The following is a 23,526-nucleotide window of genomic DNA, read 5'->3' as shown; positions in this document are numbered from 1 at the left end:
CTCTCTAATTTACATTTTAACTCCTATACTGCCCCCTTCTCAACTAGTGGATAACTTCTAACAATGCAAATATTGACCGAAGAGATGGAATCCTTCCAGGATTGCTCTTCTTACTGGCAGCACAGCTGACAGGATCTTAGTTTCCCAACCAAGGACTGAACTCGGGCCCCGGCACTGAAAGCACTGAGTCCCAACCACTGTGCCACTAGGGAATTCCCTATGACTACTTTATAGAAACCTCTAACACCAACTTATCACTCTAACTTGTGATTTGCTTTCTCAATCCCTATAGAGAATTAAACTTTATTTACCTGCTAAGGCTAAAAGCATAAAGGTGACTGGCATTAAATACTGTTCCACAGTTTTCACACAGTTTCTTAGATAGTATTTCATAGCAAAGAGCTCCAAATGAGTTAAGTCCTTTGCCAAAGTTTGTACACAGAGTGGGCATGCGTTTATTTGGGGGGCAGGGGAATGAAAGGTCCTGTATATCCAAATAATCTGTACTACTTAATCCAAATAAACTGTACTATTGTTAATGTATTTTGCGCATGGATTCAATAAACCATATGTAGCCATAACAACTAAGTATAAGCACATGTATTTTGGTTTAACCAAAACCAAAAACAAATCTGGAAAACAAACACTTCCCCCCACTTCCTCTCATTCTCTTGGCTCCTAGACTGAGAGCGACAGCTAGAAATGTAGTTTTCTAGTATATTCCCCGCTAATCAGCTTACAAGCCATTTTCTCTCCATTTGGTTACCAAGAAAAGAACTCTGAAAATCGCAGCTTGTTCCTAATTTAAACTCGTCAAACCCACACATCTCACAGAGATTAAGGTTAAATACCTTCTTCCAAACAAAACAGTACATTTAGAATTAGTTCCAGCTGAAGACAGTAATAGATCAGAATAAGTTTGCTGGATCCTAATGTGTTAAGTTTCATTCAGAGACTCTAATGAATTGCCAAGTATAAAGAAGAGAGGGTGACTAGTTAATGTTATTAAAAAATCGAAAGAAACAAAACAATTGAGGGAATTCATGCTTGGTCTGAGAGAAGGATTAGATAATATATAAGGTTCTTCTTCTTCTTTTTTTTTTTAAAATAAAGTTCTTTTAAAATCTGATTCTCTCAGAGAAAATATTATCCAAAATGGAAAAGAAAATACAAATTTAAAAAACAATATTAGCTTGAAAAAACTCGTGCGAGTAGCAAGATGCAAGGAACAAGATTATGTGTGTTTCCCACACCAAGCAGGTTATAAAGACAAGACAACCATCTGGCCTGTCAGGAAATTTTGGGGAAAAAAAAACAAAAACAATAATGACTCTATGTCTGGAGCTGTCTCTATGAGGTGGTAGAATGCAAAGATCATTATGGAACTCAGACATCAGATGACAAAGACTGTTCACTGTGTTGAACTTGATAAAAAATGATGGCAAGGAGATTTGGATTAAGTACAACATCTGAATGGAGTACCATTTTCCTAAGAGCAACCACCACCACTAACCAAGCACACAGATTCAGAAGCCCCAGCAACAACTGAGATCTTCATTTCAAAGGCAAGCACACAAGAAGTATATACTGTTTCTGTGGCCAAGGTAGGTTTAAATTTTCTCCACATATCTACCAATACAGGATAAACTGACTGAACTATCCATTCAAAAAATGCTTTCACTAAGATGACTACTGCACAGTACACCTCCGAGAAAGACCCAAAGCTTCTCATTTAGCAGCCCCAGAAGGGTGCATGTGTACAAGTACACACCTGGCTGAGAGCCTCTGTATTTGCTGTCTAGCTGAACTAACAGGCTTTCCAGGTGACTCAGTGGTAAAGACTCCACCTGCCAAAGCAGGAGACAAAGGTTCAATCCCTGGGTCAGGAAGAGCCCCTGGAGAATGAAATGGCAACCCACTTCAGTATTCTTTGCCTGGGAACCCCATGGTCGAAGGAGCCTGGTGGGCTACAGTCCATGGGGTCACAAAAGAGTCAGTCACAACTCAGCAGACAGCTGAGGTAATGCTCTTGTATGTTAACATGTACAAGACCAAAAAGCTGTACCTTTGCTGCAGTCACTGATGGCCATCTCTTTCTTCTCCTAAAAGGAAATAGATCATTAATATGTGTCACCCTAATTCTGTCTCAACAGCTTAAAGGCTCAATGACATAAACTGATCATTAATAATTGCTTACAGAGATAGATGCATGCTCTTTAAGGAAATCACACCAAAACATGCATGCCACTTCCAAGCTAAAATTCAAACTATGCTGACAGCTGACTTGAAAGTCTCCTGGCAACAAATTATTCAAGGAGCTTCCTCCTGAAGTATCTTTATTTAAAGACTGCTGCAATTGGCCTGCAACATTTTACATTAGAATGTTGATAGTGAGAAAACTCTATCAATAAACAGGACAAATGACTGATACATGAATAACCGAATGAGTAACCTTCCTCTTTGGTGAACTGTTACATATCACACCCAAAGTGGTATTTTCCAGAAAGTACAGAGGTGGTTCATATACAGATAGAGCATGGCTTGTCATGTAGTCTCAGTTATGAACCTTAATTGATTCACTGACCAAACAAAAATACAAAAGAATTTGCCAAATATCTAATTTAATTTGCTGAATTGAGAAGCATGGTGTAGTGAAAAGAACACAGGATTTCAAAAGAACTAGATTCTAGCTTGAGAACCAGACTCTCAAAAGAACTAGATTCTAGCTCTGATATTCATCTGCTATTTAATTTTTCTAGGCTCTAAAATGTCTATTTTTTTCCAAATTGGAAATGTTCTACAATGTTAGAGAGATGTTAGTTCAAGTAAGTGTTTAATACTTCCATAATGGCTACTATGGCAAACGCCAAATACTTTGTAGAATATTTCAGAGCACTGTCTACCAAATGAGTTTCAGGATTCAATCAAAAACAGTTCCAGGATGGGGAGTGACTGCTTAATGGGTTTTTCTTAAGGTCATAAAAAATTACTGGAACTGGACATGATGATCATTGCTAATACTATGAATATATCTAAAAATGGTTAAAATGGTCAATTTTATAGTATGTGTACTTTACCCACAATAAGCAAAAAAAGGTTCCAGAGTTGTCTGGGAAACACTAACTACATTATCTCTTCCAATGTCCAAAATAGCAATTCACATATTAAAAACTCTAACAAGAAGTCCTGCAGTATAGAAAACTGGAAGTCAGTATTTTCCCAACTTTTAGATAACTGTTAAGTCTGACACACACAATGTTATTTTTAAAATTTCTGATATAGAAGTAAATCTCTATAACTTGTGTGTACAGCTGATGTGGTGGTATTCTTTGTGCCCCCAAGTAGCTATTCTTAGAACCTATTTTTTGGGGGACTTTGTTTACTCTTGTGTAGTCAGGCCTAGAGCTGAAACCTGCCCTAACTCCAAGTTTGCCTTTTCCCCCTCTAGACGCGAAACATAAAGCTTGGCCAGGCATACCCAATCAGGGATGCTGAGCCTGCAAACTTGTCTTTCAGAGATTCTTCTTAAAATAGTTAACCCATCACTTCCTTAAACTCAGAATAGGCTCCTTAAATCACTTCAGTGCATTCCTGAAAGTCTCCAAGTCTGTAATTTTAGTATCTTCTTAAAATATTAAGAATGAAAGTTGAAAGAATAAAACAAACAAAAAGAGCCCAGTAGCAAACTTATCCCTTGTAGAGGTCAGAGTTACAGAGCAAGTCTGAGTTCCCCTCGGCTGTGACAGACAGAAGACTAACAAGGCCATCCATCTTCTTAACTTAGGAACGAGTTGCTCATACTAGCCTAATGCTAGCCTAAATGGCAACCCACTCCAGTGTTCTTGCCTGGAGAATCCCAGGGACAGAAGAGCCTAGTGGGCTGCCGTCTATGGGGTCGCACAGAGTCGGACACGACTGAAGCGACTTAGCAGCAGCAGCAGCCTAATGCTAGCAATGTCACTAATTTTGGTAATTGTGAGAACAAAGAATCCCAAATTTCAGGAGCCAAATAGGTATGGTGTGTTTTCTCTGACACTGAAGGTGTCCTCGATCTCAACTCACAATGACAATTTCCAGTCTATGAATGTGGCTTGATATCTCCCAGAGGCAAAAGTGAAATCAGAATTTTCCAGCTAAGTGGAAAGACCGTTAGTTGTGAATTCTGATCGATGGTAGAATGTATTAATGAATGTTGTTTTAAATAAATCTAAAAATTGTTTTATTTCCCCTAATACAAAATGTCTGTTTGTATATTCTATATGCTCTAGAATTATTCCCTCTCTTGTGTCACATGAATCACTCTAAAAGTATTAAAAACTTCACCCTGGACACTGAATCCAGTAACAAAACATACAAGCCTGGATTAAAATAAAACTTTTTGAATGTCCAAACATTTAAGTGCACCCCCCAACTCTCCCCTTTAAAAACCCTCATCAGTCGACATCAAAAAGAAAATGACATAGTTACCTGATCAAAACAAACAGAAAACCACTTCACCCAATCTTATGCCTGCTTTGTGGTTGCTTAAAGGTAAAAAAAACCTCTACCCTTGTGCTTTGAATATAAGTAGTCTTTAACAAGGGGTACTGTTTTTTTTTCAAGCTCTCACCATTTCAATCCAGCAAGATTTACTATGGTGTCTAAACAGGAATATCAACAAATCACCAATCTAACTTTTAATACCAACATGATACCAAACAAATATCACTACATTCTCCTCTACTCTACATTCACCCTGCAACATCAGGTTCTCAATCCTTTGGAAATACAAAAATGCTTCTGAATTTTCCCTGACACCTATTTTGCATTTAAGGGTACTTTTCACCCCAACTCTTGGATGCTTCTCCCTATATCCATACTTTCAACAGAAAATCAGAATCTCAGGGATAAGCACCTTGAAGTCCAGTTTCAAGCACTGCTTCCTGTCCCTTCGAGTCTTATCTGAAGTTTCAGAGGCCTGAAATAAGCAGCTGGAGCTATTCTAGGACATGTACTACTTGGCTGTTTGATTCATTAACCTACCCTGGTTTGGTACAAACTGTGCCAGGCTTCCTTCTGTGAAAGTATTCACTCAGCCACTTTAATAAGGAATACGAACAGTAATCTGACTTAAGTTTTTCAAAATTATGCTTCTATCCTTCCCATGCCCTTTAAATCAGCGAAATATAGGGGTAGGAAAAGAGAGGCAGTGACTTTAAAGCCCCTGTGCTTGTTTCCGGAGAGAAGCTAGCCTACAAACACAGTGCAAGTCCATGTGCTTCTGAAAAAGACAGGGTCCAAGACACATACCTGTTTCATCCTTGCTGCAGCTCTGTTGGAAAACAGAACAGACCGGTCTTTCTGAAAGCAGGAGGGACACGTCTGCAGGGCTCGAGTATAAGAACTTTCGGCTTCTATGTAATCTGAGGAGAAGGGAAAATATAAGAAGTCGTTATGATTTTATTTCTGATATCACTGTATTCCAAATGACCTCAGGATGTATAGCTTTCCATTCTATACATTCACCTTTCACTTGGCTTATCAATTTAGTAAAGAGTTTTGTTGGACAGAGGAAAGAGACTAAAATCTGGAATTAACAGCCCAGGATGAAGAAAAAACTCTATATATTTTTCATTAAAGATATTCTGCTTTCATGGAGTCAACCAGGCTAAAAATGCTTTCCTGAAATGTCTGGAGAGACATTTTATAGAGCTAAAAGCAACTATGTTAAAAACCAGTAGTTGACTAAATACCTTAGAGAGAAAATGGTGATCAACTCATACATTCTTTGCCACATACAGAATTATAGTTAGGATACTAAAAGATAATTGCCTAGTCACTCCTTTCTCAGGTTTGAAATATTTAATACTAAAATATAAAGAGATAAAACTTTCAGAGAACCTTTAGTTCTCTTAGAAAAAAGAAGTGATAATTGATAAATCAGGATATATGAAAAAAAAGTTTTTTTAACCTAAAAATAACAAAGGGAAGATGTTACTACTCCTAGATATCCAAAGCATACATACTCTGAGATGTGACAAATTTGATAATAAGGTCAAACAGTTCTCCCAAATTATAAAAATGAACCTCAACTATCCCTAAGCAAATACAAGAAATGCAGAAGGACCATCTCTCTAGTTAAGGCATCTACAGAAAAAGGAACTTGAAAGAGCAACTGAAGTGTAAGCAAAACCCTTCTTAGGCAGCACAGGACGCACTGGGCCAGTATTCACAGCACTGTCACAAAGTGAGGAACTGAGACCCCCTTTTGACAGCAATGCAGCAAATAGCCTTTTAACATTCCAGATCAGAGTTTCCCAAAGCAAAAACTCAAAGAGCTTTGTTCTTCAGCATTGTTAGCAGTTCAGATCTGCTAGCTGTTTCCAAACATTCTTCAGTGTTTCTTCACAGACTCTACAAAAGAATGAGTCAAGACAGCCAGCATCAGTGCTGAAAACACATCTTACCTCCCTTCTTAAACTGCTCATTTCCCTCCTCCTTTAGTCTAGAGCTCTCTTCTCTCCTTCTCTGAAAAAGATCAGAGAATGACAATAAATACAGTATTATGATAAGTGAACAGAAAGGCCAGCTTTCATTACACATTAGGCTATTCAACTGGCAGCAGCTTGACTTTTGAGAACTGGGTCAGTTTTATCTACATCTCAAACACACAGAAAAAAAACACATGACCATCTGGCTAAACATCCAGTGAATTCTTGACACTAAAAAGACAAAACCCAGGTTTTCTTTGTTTCCGGCTTTTGCATGGACAGTAATTTCCATTTACTAAAAATGAAACTAATATACCCACTGGTATGCTTACCTTTATAAATTAAAATTCTAGATCTGCTACTTATTAATTGTAGATGATCTTGGACAAGTTTCAGATCTTTCTGGGCGTTAATTTCTTCATCTAAAAATTAAGGCTAATAGATTTATGGGTTAATGTGATAATGTATGTAAAGTTTCCAATCCACTGGTGAATAAGGGTTCAAAAATTAGCTATTATTTTTCTATAAAATAAATAGTGTAATACTTATTTAGCTACAACTGCACTCTGTGTCATGAAGCAGACATAGAGAGGCTGGCAGAGTGCACTATGGGGGATGAGTCTTATTTGCAGGGTCAGGCGGTATGCTGTTAGCAGGCTAACACAGGGGAATTTGAAGAAACCCAGAGGAATCTCTTTTCCTAGCCTCTTCTATCAACAGAATTTCACACAGATGGTAGAGCACTCATGGGACTCAAAGGCAGAGTGAATGTTAGTCTGTGGAGCCAAAAAGACACGTGCCGAGCCCCTGTGTGCTCTCAGCCCCGAACACCTCAGCAAGTTGGCCGGCATAAGCAGAGCTAGCATGCCACCTTTGACAGCATTAAAAAAAAAAAGAGAGAATCTCCAAAAATCTCTTCCTTCATTCTTGAAGTTTCTGACTCAATAAAAACTCCAATGGGAGGAAACAAAATTAGCACACTCTTTCATCGACAGTACAAGCTGACATCCTAAACAGTTGGTACTCTAAATATTAGGAACCAAATTAAAAAAATATAATGCTTCTGGAGAAGATCTGTAAATGAGCTGCTGAGATCTGGGTGCTTTCCAAATACCTTATTACTATACTCTGAAAGAAACAGAACACTTGATGAATCTCAATAAAGAAACTAAGAAATAGGTATAAACAGAATCTAATTTTTACGACATCTATTACAGGCCAGATGTTCAGCAGACAATAATAATTCATTTATAACATATCTGAAGAAGGCCTATTCCAAGGGAATACAGGAAAAAATAAGATGGGTAGTGGTGATGACAATCAAAATATAAAAATGTGGCCACATTTACCTACTACCACCCAGAGGAAGGTGCCCGAACTGTAATATCCTCTATTGAACTGGTTAGTGTTTTTGTTGTTTAGTCGCTAAGTCATGTCTGACCCTTGCGAACCCGTGGACAGCAGCTCGCCAGGCTCCTCTGTCCATTATTGCCCAGGCAAGGATACTGGAGTGGGTTGCCCCTTTCTCCTCCAGGAAATCTTCCCAACCCAGGGATCAAACTCACGTCCCTGCATTGGCAGGCAGATTCTTTACCACTGAGCCATTTGGGAAGCCCGGTTAGGATTTCTGGAGGCAAGCAAAAGAACTATCTTGGGCAAAAAAGAAAAAAAAAATTTTTTTTAAGGGCATAAGTTTACTGGAAAGCTACCGTGGGGCTCACACAATCACAGGGAGGCCTAAAACATGGGCTTATAAAACAGACAGGACTCAAGGCAACTCTGAAGTCAAAAAGCTAAAAAATATTGATGTGTCTTCTAGGAGAAGAGTCTCGCCAAGATAGGGCTGTAATAACAGCCAACAGACCCTAACCATTCCCCTTTCTTTGTCCTAATTTAGATTTAAATTTCGGTCAGAAGCCTCCAATGAGCCAAGCGTAGTCACATGCCTTGGCTGTCAAGAGACCAGAGTGAACACAGGGGACTGACCAGCACTCAACAAGGGGAACTTTCTCCACATAAGAAAGGGAATTCTATGCTGGAAGCAAAGAAAACCCCACAAAGAATCCAGTTAAAAGTTATTTCAACTCCAAATAGACAAAGTGACCTGGAGAAACAAAGTTGGAGGCATCACACTCCCTGATTTCAACCTACACTTCCAAAGCTCTAGTAATAAAAATGGTATGGTATTGGTATAAAAACAGACACACTGATCAGTGAGACAGAATAGAGAGCTCAGGAATAAACCCACACACATACGGTCAATTAATTTATGATAAAGGAGCCACTAATATATAACTGGGGAAAGGACAGTCTCTTCAGTAAGTGGTGCTGGGAAAACTGGACAGCCACATGCAGAAGAATGAAAACAAACCACTGTGTTACACCACACACAAAAGTTAACTCAAAATGGATTAACCTGAAACCATAATACTCCTAGAAGAAAACAAAGGTGGTAAGCTTCTTGAAGTAAGTCTTGGTGATGATTTTCTGAATCTGACACTCAAAGCAAAAATAACCAAGTGGGACCACATCAGATTAAAGAGCTTCTGCACAGCAAAGGAAACCATCAACAAAATGAATGGAAGAAAATAGTTATAAATCATCTACTTGATAAGGCGGTAATCTAAAATACAAAAAGAACTCATATAACTTAAAAGCAAAAACTCCCCAACCTTATTAAAAAAGTGGGTCAAGATCTGAATGGACATTTTTCCAAAGATGACATACATGGTGAACATGAAAAGATGTTCAACATCATTAATCAGCAGGGAAATGCAAGTCAAAACTACAATGAGATATCATTTCACACCTGTTAGAATAACTATTATCAAAAGACAAGAAATAACCAGTGTTGGCAAGAATGTGGAGAAAAGAAAACCCTTGAGCACTGCTGGTAGGAATGTAAATTGTGAAGCCACTATGGAAAACAATATGGACATTTCTTAAAAACTTAAAAATAGAACTACCATATGATTCAGCAAGTCCACTTTTGGGTGTTTATCTGAAGAAAATGAAAGCACTAACTCAAAAAGATGGCTGCATCCCCATGTTCAACAGCAACATTATATGCAATAGCCAAGATATGGAAACAACCGAAATGGCCATCAGTGAACAAATGGATAGGGAATTCCCTGGCTTTCCAGTGGTTAAGAATCCACCAGCCAATCCAGGGGACACAGGTTCAATCCCTGGTCCAGGACAATCCCATATACCATGGAGCAACTAAGCCCACGTGCTGCAACTAGCGCGGGCGGGCCTACGTGCCTAGATCCTGTGCTCTGCAGCAAGGGAAGCCACTGCAACGAGAAGCCCACCCACCACAACAAAGAGCAGCCCCTGCTCACCACAATGAGAGAAAGCCTGCACATGGCAAAGACGACCCAACACAGCCAAAGACAGAAGAAACATACCTCAAAAAAAAAAAAAAAAAAAAAAGGATGAATGGATAAAGAAACTGCGGTTATACACACACAAAGGAATATTATTTAGCCATAAAAAGAACGACATCTTAGACAAAAAAGACAAAAAAAAAGGAATGCCATCTTGCTATCTGATACAACAGGGACAGACCTCGAGGGTATTACGCTAAGGGAAAGAAATCAGAGAAAGACAAGCACCATATGCTCTCTCTTCTATGCAGAATCTAAACAAATTATGACACAAAAAACACCAAGCTCAAAGGTTGGGGCAGGAGGGTATGTGGAGAAATGGGTGGGGGAAAAAAAAAACCACTTAAAAATTCTAAAGTAATTTCAATTAGGGCAAAATGAAAACCCTATAAATAGTAGTGACTTCATTCAATCAATCTTAAATTCACACAAACAACCATATATCACTGGCTAATAAAGTTCTAACAGTGAAATGAAAAATTGGTTTCACATTAGAAAATATATTAATGCAGGGTAGCATATTAATGAATTAAGAGAAAATTATAGGATCACATGAATATCACATGAGTATCACAGGTCTGTAATATATTTTTTTAAAACAGTACTATCAAAAATAAAAATTCTTCAGGGAAGGGCGGTTCATTAAGTTATGAAGAGTTCAATGCCCATCCATCAACAACTTCAATCTCTCTAATTTTAAGCTACTTTCTGATCTATAATCTGTTCTCCAATGCCAACTTACCAGGAATGTTTTATGAACACAGATCAGTCATTCAGACTGCCAGATCAGGCTCTCGTGAAGAGTGTGTTTTAAGAGTTTAATCATTATTTGGTAAATTTAGAACATTAATATTCCAACAAGAAAAGCCTAGATCCAAAGTATACCCAGAAGGAATTACTGACGGGGGCCAGCCTGAGCAGGCAGCCTGAGAGAAGTTCACAGTGTTGTTACAACTGGGCCTAAAAGTTGAACTGGCCAAGAGGCTCTGGAACATACTACAGAGGCCAATTATTCTAAGGAAGGCGTTTTATTTTTTTGGTCTGATAAATCACAACTCAGTGACCCATTAAGTAATAAACACTGGAAAAGAGCTGCTGCTTTCACAGACTGTGTTAAATTGAGGATTAATGCAATTATCAATATCATGCTGAATATCTCCTTGGTAACAGCTAAAAATAGCACTTTGAAAAGAACGCTGCACTGTCTCCCGGCTGTGCCAGGAGACTAACTTGATCCTAGTACAAAGACTAGGATTTATTCTGCCGCCGGAACACATTCTTTAACCCGAGGATGGCATGCACACTGTGAAATGCTGTGGAATCCAAGGACAGACTCCACAGTGCATAGTCTTACTCAGCCTGCCAAGTGCCAAGAGCATCACACATAAGTGAACTGGCAGGGCTGGTATCCTGCGGCATTACTGGGTGCAAATCTTCCAGGTTCTGGTCTAATGTGGTTAAGGGCCCTCTCACATGCCTCCAGATTCTGGGGAGGCCGCATGGGGTAACATCTGTTCTAGAATTTTGTTTCCTTAAGAATGGGAACCAAAGAAATTTTACAGGACTCTAAACTCAGTAGACCTCCCCATCACTGAGAGCTCAGGGGGAAATAGTGACATTATTTTGTATTGTGAATCATCACAGGAGCTGTCACGGAAAACCTCAAAAACACAATGCCCTTGATGAAGGGAGTTTATTTCAACAGTTATCACTGCAACTGCCAACTTTTCAGCCTGTTATTCAGTTCACTATAAACTCTACCAGTATAGATTTCACTGCTTGACATCTGCTATCAGACACATTAGAGCTCTACTCATCGGTTTCCCAAGACAATTCTGAGAGATGGGCATGTAGGTATTTACCTGTTTTACAGGTTAGAAAAAAAAAAAAATTCAAGATTCAGAAATCTTTTATTTTTTGCAACAAACTTCTATTCCAACCTACTCAGTCCTATCTCCCATTACTACACAAGTCCTCTCTTCTAACTAGTTGGATCTCTTATTCTTCATTCCATTCTTTTGCTTATGCACCCACCTTGGAAATGCCATTGTTTTTCTTCCAGATTTTCCTTTCAACTGCCCAAACCAAATTTCGCTGTTTTCCAAGTCTAACACAAACCAGACCTCTTCCCCAGGACTACCTTCACTTCCTTCCCCACATGATCTTCCTCTGAATGTCAACTGTACAAAACGCCTCTAACTGGGCAATTCAATTCTACCTCGGGTTATTTTTAAAAATTCTAAGAGAATTTTTTAAAAAAGCACTGCAGAAAGTCTAGATGGTTACAAAGTGCTTAGATGGTTTCATGAGTTGAACATTCCACATTCCTTAGGCCTGGGCAAAACAGGCCAGTCAAGCTCCTCCTCTGACTGCACTCTTCCTCCTGTGGGGCCCCTTTAGGCCATACTCCAGAGTTCTTACCCAAGACTTCTCAGCCCACTTTCAGGATATGCACGAATCTTCGCCTGGATCTATCCCCCTAAGGGTAAGCTTTGCTGCAGGCATACATTATATTCCAAGTGCAATAGTTTGTACTCTGCCTTCCCTGTACCTGGAATCAGTCATTTTTTCAAAACCAAGATCTAGATGTTATGAGGGAGTCATTGCTTTTAGGTCCTCTCAGTGAAGAGATTCATGAAAATACACCTTAAATAAAACAGAAATCCCAGGAGTAAATACAGAAATAAAACAGAAATCCCAGTAACAGCAAAATACTTAACTCATTTTGCTCTATCCAACAATAAACAAAAATTTCAAACACTATGCGACTATTACTACTTATTATCTACTACATAAAGTTCAAGATCTCATTTTTTTCCAACTTTAGAATATATTCTACTAAGGATATACACCCAGAGTATTATGTCCAAATTTATTGAAATTACCTTCTCTATGTAATTAACTTGAAATAGTTATGCTAACATGTAATCAATTTGATATAGTTACAGCAATTTGTTTCTGTTTGTAATCCATTTTAAGGGTTAATTATCCTTTCTGATTTAATTTTAACATTTGAAAGTGTAAAATACTTGCACAGTTCAAAACAATACTAAGTGAGACTTCTGATGTGGCTAAACGAGGTTTCCAAACCCTCTAAGAGCAACGACAAAAAGATCAACCACAACCATTTCAGCGTCCTGGAAATGGATTACAGGCTTACGACAAATTGAACAATGCTTATTTATGAAAAAACTATTGAACTTCAGGAAATCACCATGAAAATCCCTGGCATACTTCCTAGGGACTGCTCCCTTTCTTCCTCCCATCATTCAGTGTGGTAATTTTCACACCACAAGGTAGGTTGTGAATAACCAGCAGTTTTACTGCTGGAGGACTGACTTGATTTAAAGAAGGTGAAATAATCCATGCCTCGTGGTGCTGTAATCTGAGAGCTAAGCAAATGGGGAAAGCCAGGGGTTCTACTGATCTGTGGTTGCAGTCCTGGTTGGGCAAAGACAAACGTAAAAAAGCCATGGGACAGAAAAATGTAATGGGAAGATAAAAAGAGAGAGAGTCATAGAGGCACTTGACAAGCGTTTCAAATATCCTGGCTAACTGGAGTTGGTGTGCACGCTCGAGAAGGATGAAACTACTCACACATCCTTGTTTTATCAGAAGCCTGTGCACATGTACTAAGGAAACACAAGAGGTGCAGACCTGAAAACTATCTAAACCTGGAATATACTTCTGAATTCACATATAGATCCACTGATAGTAAGTGGAAGCCATATTGGTTTGATATGTTTGAATATAATCTCTGACCAGTATTGGATGGCCACTACACTGTGTAGAAACAGACACAACCTCAAGAAAGCCAGAATTAAAATTAAAAAAAAAAAAAAACAAGAACAAAAACAAAAACCAACTAAACAGAGCCATCAGTGGCCACACATCCCAGAGGAAATGAATCACACAGCTAAGTCCAGGTAAGTCCAGATAAATTACTACACATATAAGCAGACAGGCAAAATAGCAACAACAAAAATAATTGGGGCATGGGGGAGGGTCAGACTTTACAGTTGCAACAATATTACTTAAAATACCCAGATTCATCAACAACAAAATAATTTTAAGACAGGCAAAGAGAAAGTCTGACCACAATCAGGAAAAAGCAGCAGCTGACAGAAACATCTGATTATACAGGGATACTAGATCTAACCCACAAAAAGCGGCTATAGAAGGGAGGAATCAAGATGGCAGAGCAAGAGAACACGGAGTTCATCTCTCCCCACAAATACATCAAGAATACAACTACGAATGGAACAGTTCTCACACAGTACCCACAGAAAGCCAGCAGAGGACCTTGGACACCTGAAGGACAAACAAGATCCCCACAGGAGGGGCAAGACAGAGGAAAGAGAGGAAGCAGCACAGGACCTGCACTCCTGGGGAGGGGTGAGGAGCTGAAGGAAAAGAAAAAGTCCCGCACCTGGGGAAGCCCCCTCACCAGCAGGGACATCAGCAGGGTCAGAAAAGGAGCTCTGGGGGCTTGGAGCAGCGTGCAGCAACTGGTCGGCGGCAGGCAGGACAGAGTGAGACCCACCCGGATGGTGTGTGCCACAGCCCCACGCACCCCAGCCTGAAGTGTGGGTCTGCTAGTGTGGATGGGGGCTGGGGGCTGGAAGGTGGGGTTTGGAGAACAGACCCGGGTAGAGGACTGCTGTTGGCTATGAAGAAAAAGCCTGTAGGGATGGGAGCGAGGAAGTCCACAACCAGGAACCGGGAATGCCTGTGGAAGAAGCCTGGGCCTCCATAGAAATGAAGCTCCATGGTTGAGCAGTGCACGGCGGGCGTGGCCTCCACTGCAGCCTCTCCCCTTCACCCTGGCCCCTGCCACCATGGGCACTAGGAGGGGTGGCTTGACCACCACATGTGGGCAGACTCACAAACCCAGGTTTCTGCGCGTTGGCCCCATTCTGCCTGGGCAGGCTCATGTGCCCTGGGGCAGCCTCAGGAGAAGACACCAGCTAGGGAGCGCACATGGAGAAGGGGGCTGACACCCCAGCTGAGTCCCAGGAGCCATGCGACTGAGAGAGAAGAGATGATATCTCTGCTCACGGCAGTGCGAACTGTGGATTTACATCCGTGCTGCTGATTCTGTAAATTCAGCACCTACAGAACATCCCAATAGACAATGAGTGCTCTCAAAGCTGAGATGGGTCCAGCTTTAGAGCTGTGGGCTTTGTGGGCAGATACACAAGGGGGCTGGGCCAGGCCAGAGGCTGAGCTGCTGCCACAGCTACCACAGCAAGCCCAGGGGCATGGCTACTACAGTGCTGAGACCCACCTTCAGTGAATCTGTGCCGGTGGCCTGGTGAAAATAACGCCTGAGAGACACCAGGGCCAACCACAGGCCTACCAATGGTCACGATAGGGCTGAGAGCAGTGCCAACAACGGTGTAACTCATGAGCCCGCACAACGGTGAAACGTGACACAACAGAGCACACGCACAGGTGGACAGCTCCAAGGGAGGCACTCAGGGACATCTTCCGTGGGAGTGCTCCAATCCCACCTATCCTGCACCACAGCTCAGAATCGTACCTCAGAAGCACCTCCAGGGGCTTCTACTCCATTTCAATAGCAAGGGAGCAGATCCCGCCCCTGACAGGGCAGTGTAACCACAGAGCAAAGGGGAGGTCCCACTCAATATCCAGTGCAAGCCCTGGTCACCACAACATCAGTCTGCCTAAAGCTGCACTGAGTTTACAGCCACCTCAAAACATACTCCTTGACACGGCCCTACCTACCAGAGGGACAAGACCCAGCAGGGGGTAGTCACTAGAGGCAAGAGGAACGAGGAACTACTCTCCTGCACCCTGTGGAAAGGAGACCACAAACACAGAAAGCTACACAAAATGACATGGCAAGAGAAATATGTTTCAGACAAAGGAACAAGATAAAACCCCACAAGAACAACTAAAGAAGAGACAGGCAATCCACCTGAAAAGGAATTCAGAGTAATGATAGTAAAGATGATATGAAATCTCGGAAAAAGAATGGAGGAATAGACCAAGAAGATACAAGAAATTGTTAACAAAGAGCTATAAGATTTAAAATACAAATAGAGATGAACAGTATAGTAACTGAAATGAAAACTAAATTAGAGGGAATCAAGAGCAGAAAAACTGAGGCAGAACAAATAAGTGAGGTGGAAGACAGAGTGGTGGAAATTATCACCACAGAAAAGAATAAAGAAAAAAGAATGAAAAGAAATGAGGACAATCTCAGAGACCTCCGGGAGAACACTAAATGCACCAACATTCACATTTTAGGGGTCCCAGAAGGAGAAGAGAAAGCCCTGAAAAAAATATTTGACGAGATTATAGCTGAAAACTTCCCTAATATGAGAAAGAAAACACTCAAGTCCAGGAAGCACAGATATTACTATATAGGATGAACCCAAGAAGGAACACGTCAAGACACATATTAACCAAACTAACAAAAATTAGACACAAAGAAAAACATTAACAGTAAACAAATAACTTTAACATACAAGGGAATCCCCATAGTTATCAGGTATTTTTCAGCAGAAACTCTGCTGAAAAGAATGGCATGACATATTAAAAGTGATGAAAGTGAAAAATCTACAACCAAGAATACTCTCAGCAAAGCTCTCATTCATATTTGACAGAGAAATCAAAAGCTTTACAGACAAGCAGAGGCTAAGAGAATTCAGCATCACCAAACTGGCTTTACAACAAATGATAAAAAGGAACTTTTCTAGGCAGGGGTTGGGGGGGTGAGGGGAGAAAGGAAGGAAAAAGAAAAAGACCATAACTAGAAACAAGAAAATCACAAGTGGGAAAGCTCACCAATAAAGGCAAATAAACAGTAAATGTAAAAACTCATCCATACGAGTAAGATATTAAAACCAGCAACTGTGAGATGAGACTACAATTGCAGGAAGTGGGAAATGCATGTGAAAATAAAAGTCCAGTAACTTAAAAACAACCTTGTATAGTTGGCGTAAAACTCAACATTCAGAAAACTAAGATCATGGCATCTGGTCCCATCACTCCATGGGAAATAGATGGGGAAACAGTGGAAACAGTGTCAGACTATTTTTTGGGGCTCCAAAACCACTGCAGATGGTGACTGCAGCCATGAAATTAAAAGACGCTTGCTCCTTGGAAGAAAAGTTATGACCAACCTAGACAGCATATTCAAAAGCAGAGACATTACTTTGCCAACAAAGGTCTATTTAGTCAAAGCTATGGTTTTTCCAGTACTCATGTATGGATGTGAGAGTTGGACTATAAGGTAAGCTGAGCGCCGAAGAATTGATGCTTTTGAACCGTGGTGTTGGAGAAGACTCTTGAGAGTCCCTTGGACTTCAAGGAGATCCAACCAGTCCATCCTAAAGGAGATCAGTCCTGAATATTCATTGGAAGGGCTCATGCTGAAGCTGAAACTCTAATACTTTGGTCACCTGATGTGAAGAACTGACTCATTTGAAAAGACCCTGATGCTGGGAAAGACTGAAGGCAGGAGGAGAAGGGGATGACAGGGAATGAGAGGTTTGGATGGCATCACCGACTCAATGGACATGAGTCTGAGTAAACTCTGGGAGCTGGTGATGGACAGGGAGGCCTGGGTGCTGCACTCCATGGGGTTGCAAAGAGTTGGATATGACTGAGTGACTGAATTGAACTGATCTGATATAGACTGCTATATCATAACCTCATGGGAACTACAAACCAAAAAACTACAACACACACAAAAAAGGAAATGCAACCCAAACACAACACTAAATAAAGATAATCCTCAAGTCACAAAAGAACAAAAGGGGAAGGGGAAAAAAAAGACCTAACAAAATCAAGTTGAAAATTATTCACAAAATGGTAGTTAAGAATTCAGATAGATAATTACCTTAAATGTAAACATTAAATGCTCCAACCAAAAGATTTAGAACAGCTGAATATATACAAAAATGAGACTTGTGTACAGGGTGCCTATAAGAGACCCACTTCAGATCCAGGAACACAAACAGACTGAAAGTGAGGGGATGGAAAAAGTATTCTGTGCAAACAGAACCAAAAGAAAGCTGAAGTAGCAATACTCACATCAGATAAAACAGGCTTTTTTAAAAAAGACTGTTACAAGAGACAAGGAAGGACACTCCGTAATGATCAAGGGGTCACTCCAAGATGATGATGTAACAACTATAAAATATATATACACTGAACTCAATATGTAAGGCAAATGCTAACAGTCATAAAAGGGGAAACTGACAGTAACAGTGGGGGACTTTAACATCCCACTAACACTAACGGACAGATCATCCAGACAGAAAATCAATAAGGAAACACAGGCCTTAAATGACACATTAAGCGAGACAGACAATTGATATTCACAGAAAAATTCATCCAAAAGTAGAATATAATTTCTTCTCAAGTGCACATGGAACATTCTCCAAGATATGTCACATCTTGGGCCATAAATCAAGCTTCAGTAAATTTAAGAAAATTGAAATCATATCAAGCATCTTTTCTGACCACAACACTATGAGATTAAAAATGAATTACAGAAAAAAAACCTGTAAAAAAAAAAACCAAACATATGGACACTAAACAATTTGACACTGAACCACCAACAGATCACTGAAGAAATGAGAGGAAATTAAAAAACACCTACACACAAATTATAACGAAAGCATGACGATCCAAAACCTATGCGATGCAGCAAAAGCAGTTCTAAGAAGGAAGTTTATGGCAATGCAATCTTACCTTAGGAAACACAAAAAATATCAAACAACATAGCCTTACACCTAAAGAAAGAAGAACAAACAAAATCCAAAGTTAGTAGAAGGAAAGATATAAAGATCAGAGCAGGCAAATGAAATAAGAGATGAAGAAAACAAAGGAAAATATAAACGAAACTAAAAGCTGGTTCTTTGAAAAGATGTAATTGATAAATCTTCAGCTAGACTTTCCAATACAAAAAGGCAGAAGGCTCAAAACAATAAAGTTAGAGATGACAAAGAAGTTACAATAGACATCACAGAAATACAAAAGATCATAAATTCTTAGAAAGGTACAATCTTCCAAGACTGAACAACAAACAGAAAATATGACCATGTCAATCATAAGTATTGATATTGAAACTGTGATCAAAACACTTGCAACAAATGTTGACAGGCAAATTCTATCAAACATTTAGAGAAGAGTTAACACCTATACTTCTGAAATGTTTCCAAAAAACTGCAGAGGAAGGAACATCCCTAAGCTCATTCTACGAGTCCACCATTATCCTAATACCAAATTCAGACAAAGACATTACAAAAGGGAGAAAATTACAGGCCAATATCACTGATGAACACAGATGCAAAAATCCTTAAAATATTAGCAAATCAAATCCAACAATACATGAGAAGGATCATACACCATGATCAAATGGGATTTACCCCAGGGATGCAAGGATTCTTCAACATATGCTTATCAATCAGTGTGATACACCACATTAACAAACTGAAGAAGAAAAACCATACGGTCATCTCAACAGTTGCAGAAAGAGAATTTGACAAAATTCAAAAACCCATTTATCATTAAAAAAAAAAAAAAATCTCCAGAAAGTGGGTACAGAGAACCTATCTCAGCAAAATGAAGGCCACATATGACAAACCCACAGCTAACATCACTTTCAATGGTGAAAAATTTAGATCATTCAGGTGGCACAAGTGGTAAAGAAACTGCCTGTCAATGCAGGAGATGCAAGAGATGCAGGTTTGATCTCTGGGTCATGAAGAGCCCCTGGAGAAGGAAATGGCAAACCACTCTTATTTCTTGCCTGGAAAATTCCATGGAGAGAGGAGCCTGACGGGGAGTCCATGGGAGGGCAAAGAGTTAAGACAGGACAGCAAACACACACCACGCCTTCTAAGACCAGGGACAAGCACGTCTGCTCTTCCCACTTCTATTCAACACAGTTTTGGATGTCCTACCCACGGCAATCAGAGAAGGCAATGGCAACTCACTCTAGTACTCTTGCCTGGTGAATCCCATGGATGGAGGAGCCTGGTAGGCTGCAGTCCATGGGGTTGTGAAGAGTCGGACACGACTGAGCAACTTCACTTTCACTTTTCACTTTCATGCATTGGAGAAGGAAATGGCAACCCATTCCAGTGTTCTTGCCTGGAGAATCCCAGGGACGGGGGAGCCTGGTGGGCTGCCGTCTATGGGGTCACACAGAGTCGGACACTACTGAAGCGACTTAATAGTAGTAGTAGCCATGGCGATCAGAGAAGAAAAAGAAATAAAAGAAATTCAAATTGGATAAGAAGTAAAATTGTCATTGTTTGTACATAACATGATACTACCCACAGCAAATCCTAAAGAGGCCATCAGAAAACTATTAGAGCTCATCAAGGAATCTGGTAAAGTCACAGGATACAAAATTAATATACAGAAATCTCTTGCATTTCTATAAACTAACAACAAAAGATCAGAAAGAGAATTAAGGAAACAATCCCATTTACCATCACATCAAGAATAAAATACCTAGTAATAAGCCTACCTAAGGAGGCAAAAAGACCTGTACTCAGAAAACTACAAGATGCTGATGAAAGAAATCAAAGATGACACAGATGGAAAAATATATAGTGTTCTTGGATTGGAAGAGTCAATACTGTCAAAATGACCATACTATCCACAGCAATCTACAGATTCAATGCAATCCCTATCAAATTACTGACGACATTTTTCACAGAATTAGCTAACAAAAATTTTAGGGATTTGTATGGAAACACAAACGACCCTGAATAGTCAAAGCAATCGTGAGAAAGAAAGATGGGAGTTAGAGGAACCAGGCTCCCTGACTGCAGACTATACCACAAAACCATGGTCATCCAAACAATGCAGCACAGGCACAAAGACAGAAGTAAAGATCAGTGCAGCAGGACAGGAAATCCAGAGATACACCCACGCACCTAGTTTCAACTAGTCTGTGATAAAGGAGGCAAGATCATACAATGCAGAAACATGGTCTCTTCAGTAAGTGGTGCTAGGAAAACTGGACAGCTATATGTAAAATAGTGGAAATTAGAACCCTCCCTAACATCACAGACAAAAATGAAAAGGATTAAAGACCTAAAAGTAAGGCTGGAAACTATAAAACTCTTAGAGGAAAACATAGGCTCAACATAAGTCACAGCAATATCTTTTTTGATCCACCTCCTACAGTAATGAAAATAAAAATAAACAAATGAGACCTAATTAAACTTTAAGTTTTCTACAGCAAAGGAAATCATAAATAAAACGAAAAGACAATTCACAGAATGAGAATATTTTTAATCAATGCAATTGACAAGGGGTTAATCTCCAAAACATACAAACAATTCATGCAGTTCAAAAAAAAAAACACACAAACAACCCAATCAAAAATGGGTGAAATATATAAACAGACATTTTTCTAAAGAAGATATACAGATAGCCAAAAAGCACATGAAAAGATGCTCAACATCACTAATTACTAGAGAAATGCAAATCAAAACTACAGTGAGATATCACTTCACACTGGTCAGAATGGCCATCATCAAAAGATATATTAACTGAAGTGAAGTCAGACAAATACCATATGAAATCACTGATATGTGAAATCTAATAAAAAAAATGATACAAATGAACCTATTTACAAAACAGAACAGACCCACCAATCTCAAAGTCAAATTTATGGTTACCAAAGGAAAAACACAGGGAGGAAGTGATAAATTGGGAGATTAGGATTAACATACACACACTACTAAATACAAAATAGATAACTAATAAAGACTGACTATAGCACAAGGAAGTCTTACTCAATATTCTGTGGTGACATATGAGAAAAGAATTTGAAAAAGAATGGATATACACACACACACACACACACACACACCTGATTCACTTTGCTGTATATATGCACTAACCAAATTATAAATCAACTACACTCCAATATAAATTTCTAAAATTTTAAGATGATAAAAAATAAAAAACCAGTTATAAATAATTTGTTGCAAAAACTAAAAGGAGTATGTTTAAAAACTTAAATGAGCATGATGACAATGATTTAAAAAAACAGATCCATGAAAAAAGGACAGACATTTACAAAGAAAAACAAAATGAAACAAAGATGGAAGAGTCAATAACTGAAATAAAATATTCACAGATGGGCTCAGCAGACTTATATCAGCATAAGGAATAAGTAAACTTGAAGTTAGAGCAATAGACATCCAATCTGAAGAACTAAGGGCGGGAAAAAAAAACAGGGGGGGCGGAAAATGGACCTGTCACAATATATGTGATTAGAGTTCCAGAAATGAGGAGAGACCAGGTATTTGAAAAAGTGACTAAAAATCTCAAAACTGTGATGAAGAGTTAATCTAAAGATCCGAGAAGCTCAGTGAACCCCAAGTACACAGATCCATCTCTTAAGAGACACCAGAGTCAAATGTGCTCAAAGACAAAATCTGAAAGCAACAAGATAAAAACAACTTATCAAGTACAGGGGAACAACAAAACTGTCAATATCTGATTTCTCACCAGAAACAATGAAGGGCAGAGGCAGTACAATGACACATTCTAAATGGTAAAATAAAAAAGACTGTCAATCAAGAATTAGATATTTAGGAAAACCATACCTCAAAATAAAGGCTAAATAAAGACATTCACGATAAAGACAGAGAATTTGCTGCTATCATACCTGCCTTACAAGACATACTAAAGGGAGTCCTTTGGACAGAAAATGACAACGGACAGTAAAAGTTCATGAAGAAATGAAGGGCATTATAAATGGGAAATACACCAAATGCTCTATAAATACGTTATTTTCTCTTTTAGGGCTTCCCTTGTGGCTCAGCCGGTAAAGAACTGCCTGCAATGTGGGAGACGTGGGTTCGATCCCTGGGTTGGGAAGATCCCCCAGAGGAGGGAAAGGCTATCCACTCCAGTATTCTGGCCTGGACATTTCCATGGACTGTATAGTCCATGGGGTTGCAAAGTGTTGGACATGACTGAGCAACTTTCACTTTCAAGAAAATTTAGCTAAGAAACAGATGGCTAAATCAGAAATATTAAAATGGTACAGTAAAAAAATTATCTAACACAAAAGACTGTAGTAAAGGAAAAAGGAATAAAAAAGACATGAGACGTATAGAAGACAAAAAGTCTGATATAAATTTAACCATGTCAATAAGCATAATGTGAATGGACTAAGCACTAACGAAATGGCAGAGACTGTCAGACTGAAATTAAGAAGATCCAATTACATGCTGTCTCTAAGACACACTTCAGATTCAAACATGCAAACAGGATGAAAGTTTAAGGATATCAAAAATATATGAATCAGTAACCATAAAAGAGAGTGGATGTCTTAGTTTGGGCTGCTATCACAAAAGTATCAAAGACTGGGTTATAACCAACAAGCATTCTGGAGGCTGGAAGTCTAAGATTAAGGGGCTGGCAGATTCAATATCTGGTGAGTGCCTGCTCTCTGGATCCTAAGGGTCTTCTCACTACAGCCTCATGTGACAGAATGGTCAAGGGCTCTTGGATCTCTTATTAGAGCACAAATCTCATTCATGTGTACTCCACCCTCACGACCTAATCATTTTCCAAAGGCTCCATCTCTTAATTCCGTCATATTGGGAGTAAGCGTCGAAGATATAAATTTAGGGAGGATGAAAATATTGTCTATA

General features: G+C 39.4%; 1 protein-coding gene across 2 annotated transcripts in view; it reads right to left on the bottom strand.

Moving 5' to 3' along the window:
* The window catches only part of TTC1 (tetratricopeptide repeat domain 1), a 48,912-nt gene that overhangs the window by 12,745 nt on the left and 12,641 nt on the right, over positions 1–23,526 (bottom strand). For both annotated transcript variants that reach the window (XM_070373038.1, XM_005897512.3), the window contains exons 3-5: positions 6,447–6,507; positions 5,290–5,402; positions 2,066–2,102 (exon numbers count right to left, since the gene is read on the bottom strand). In XM_070373038.1, coding sequence (XP_070229139.1) covers positions 2,066–2,102; positions 5,290–5,402; positions 6,447–6,507 — 211 coding nt within the window. The remainder of the gene's footprint in view (positions 1–2,065; positions 2,103–5,289; positions 5,403–6,446; positions 6,508–23,526) is intronic.

Source organism: Bos mutus, chromosome 7 (assembly GCF_027580195.1).
Source record: "Bos mutus isolate GX-2022 chromosome 7, NWIPB_WYAK_1.1, whole genome shotgun sequence".
Taxonomy (NCBI): domain Eukaryota; kingdom Metazoa; phylum Chordata; class Mammalia; order Artiodactyla; family Bovidae; genus Bos; species Bos mutus.
This window is presented reverse-complemented; position numbering and strand designations above follow the sequence as displayed.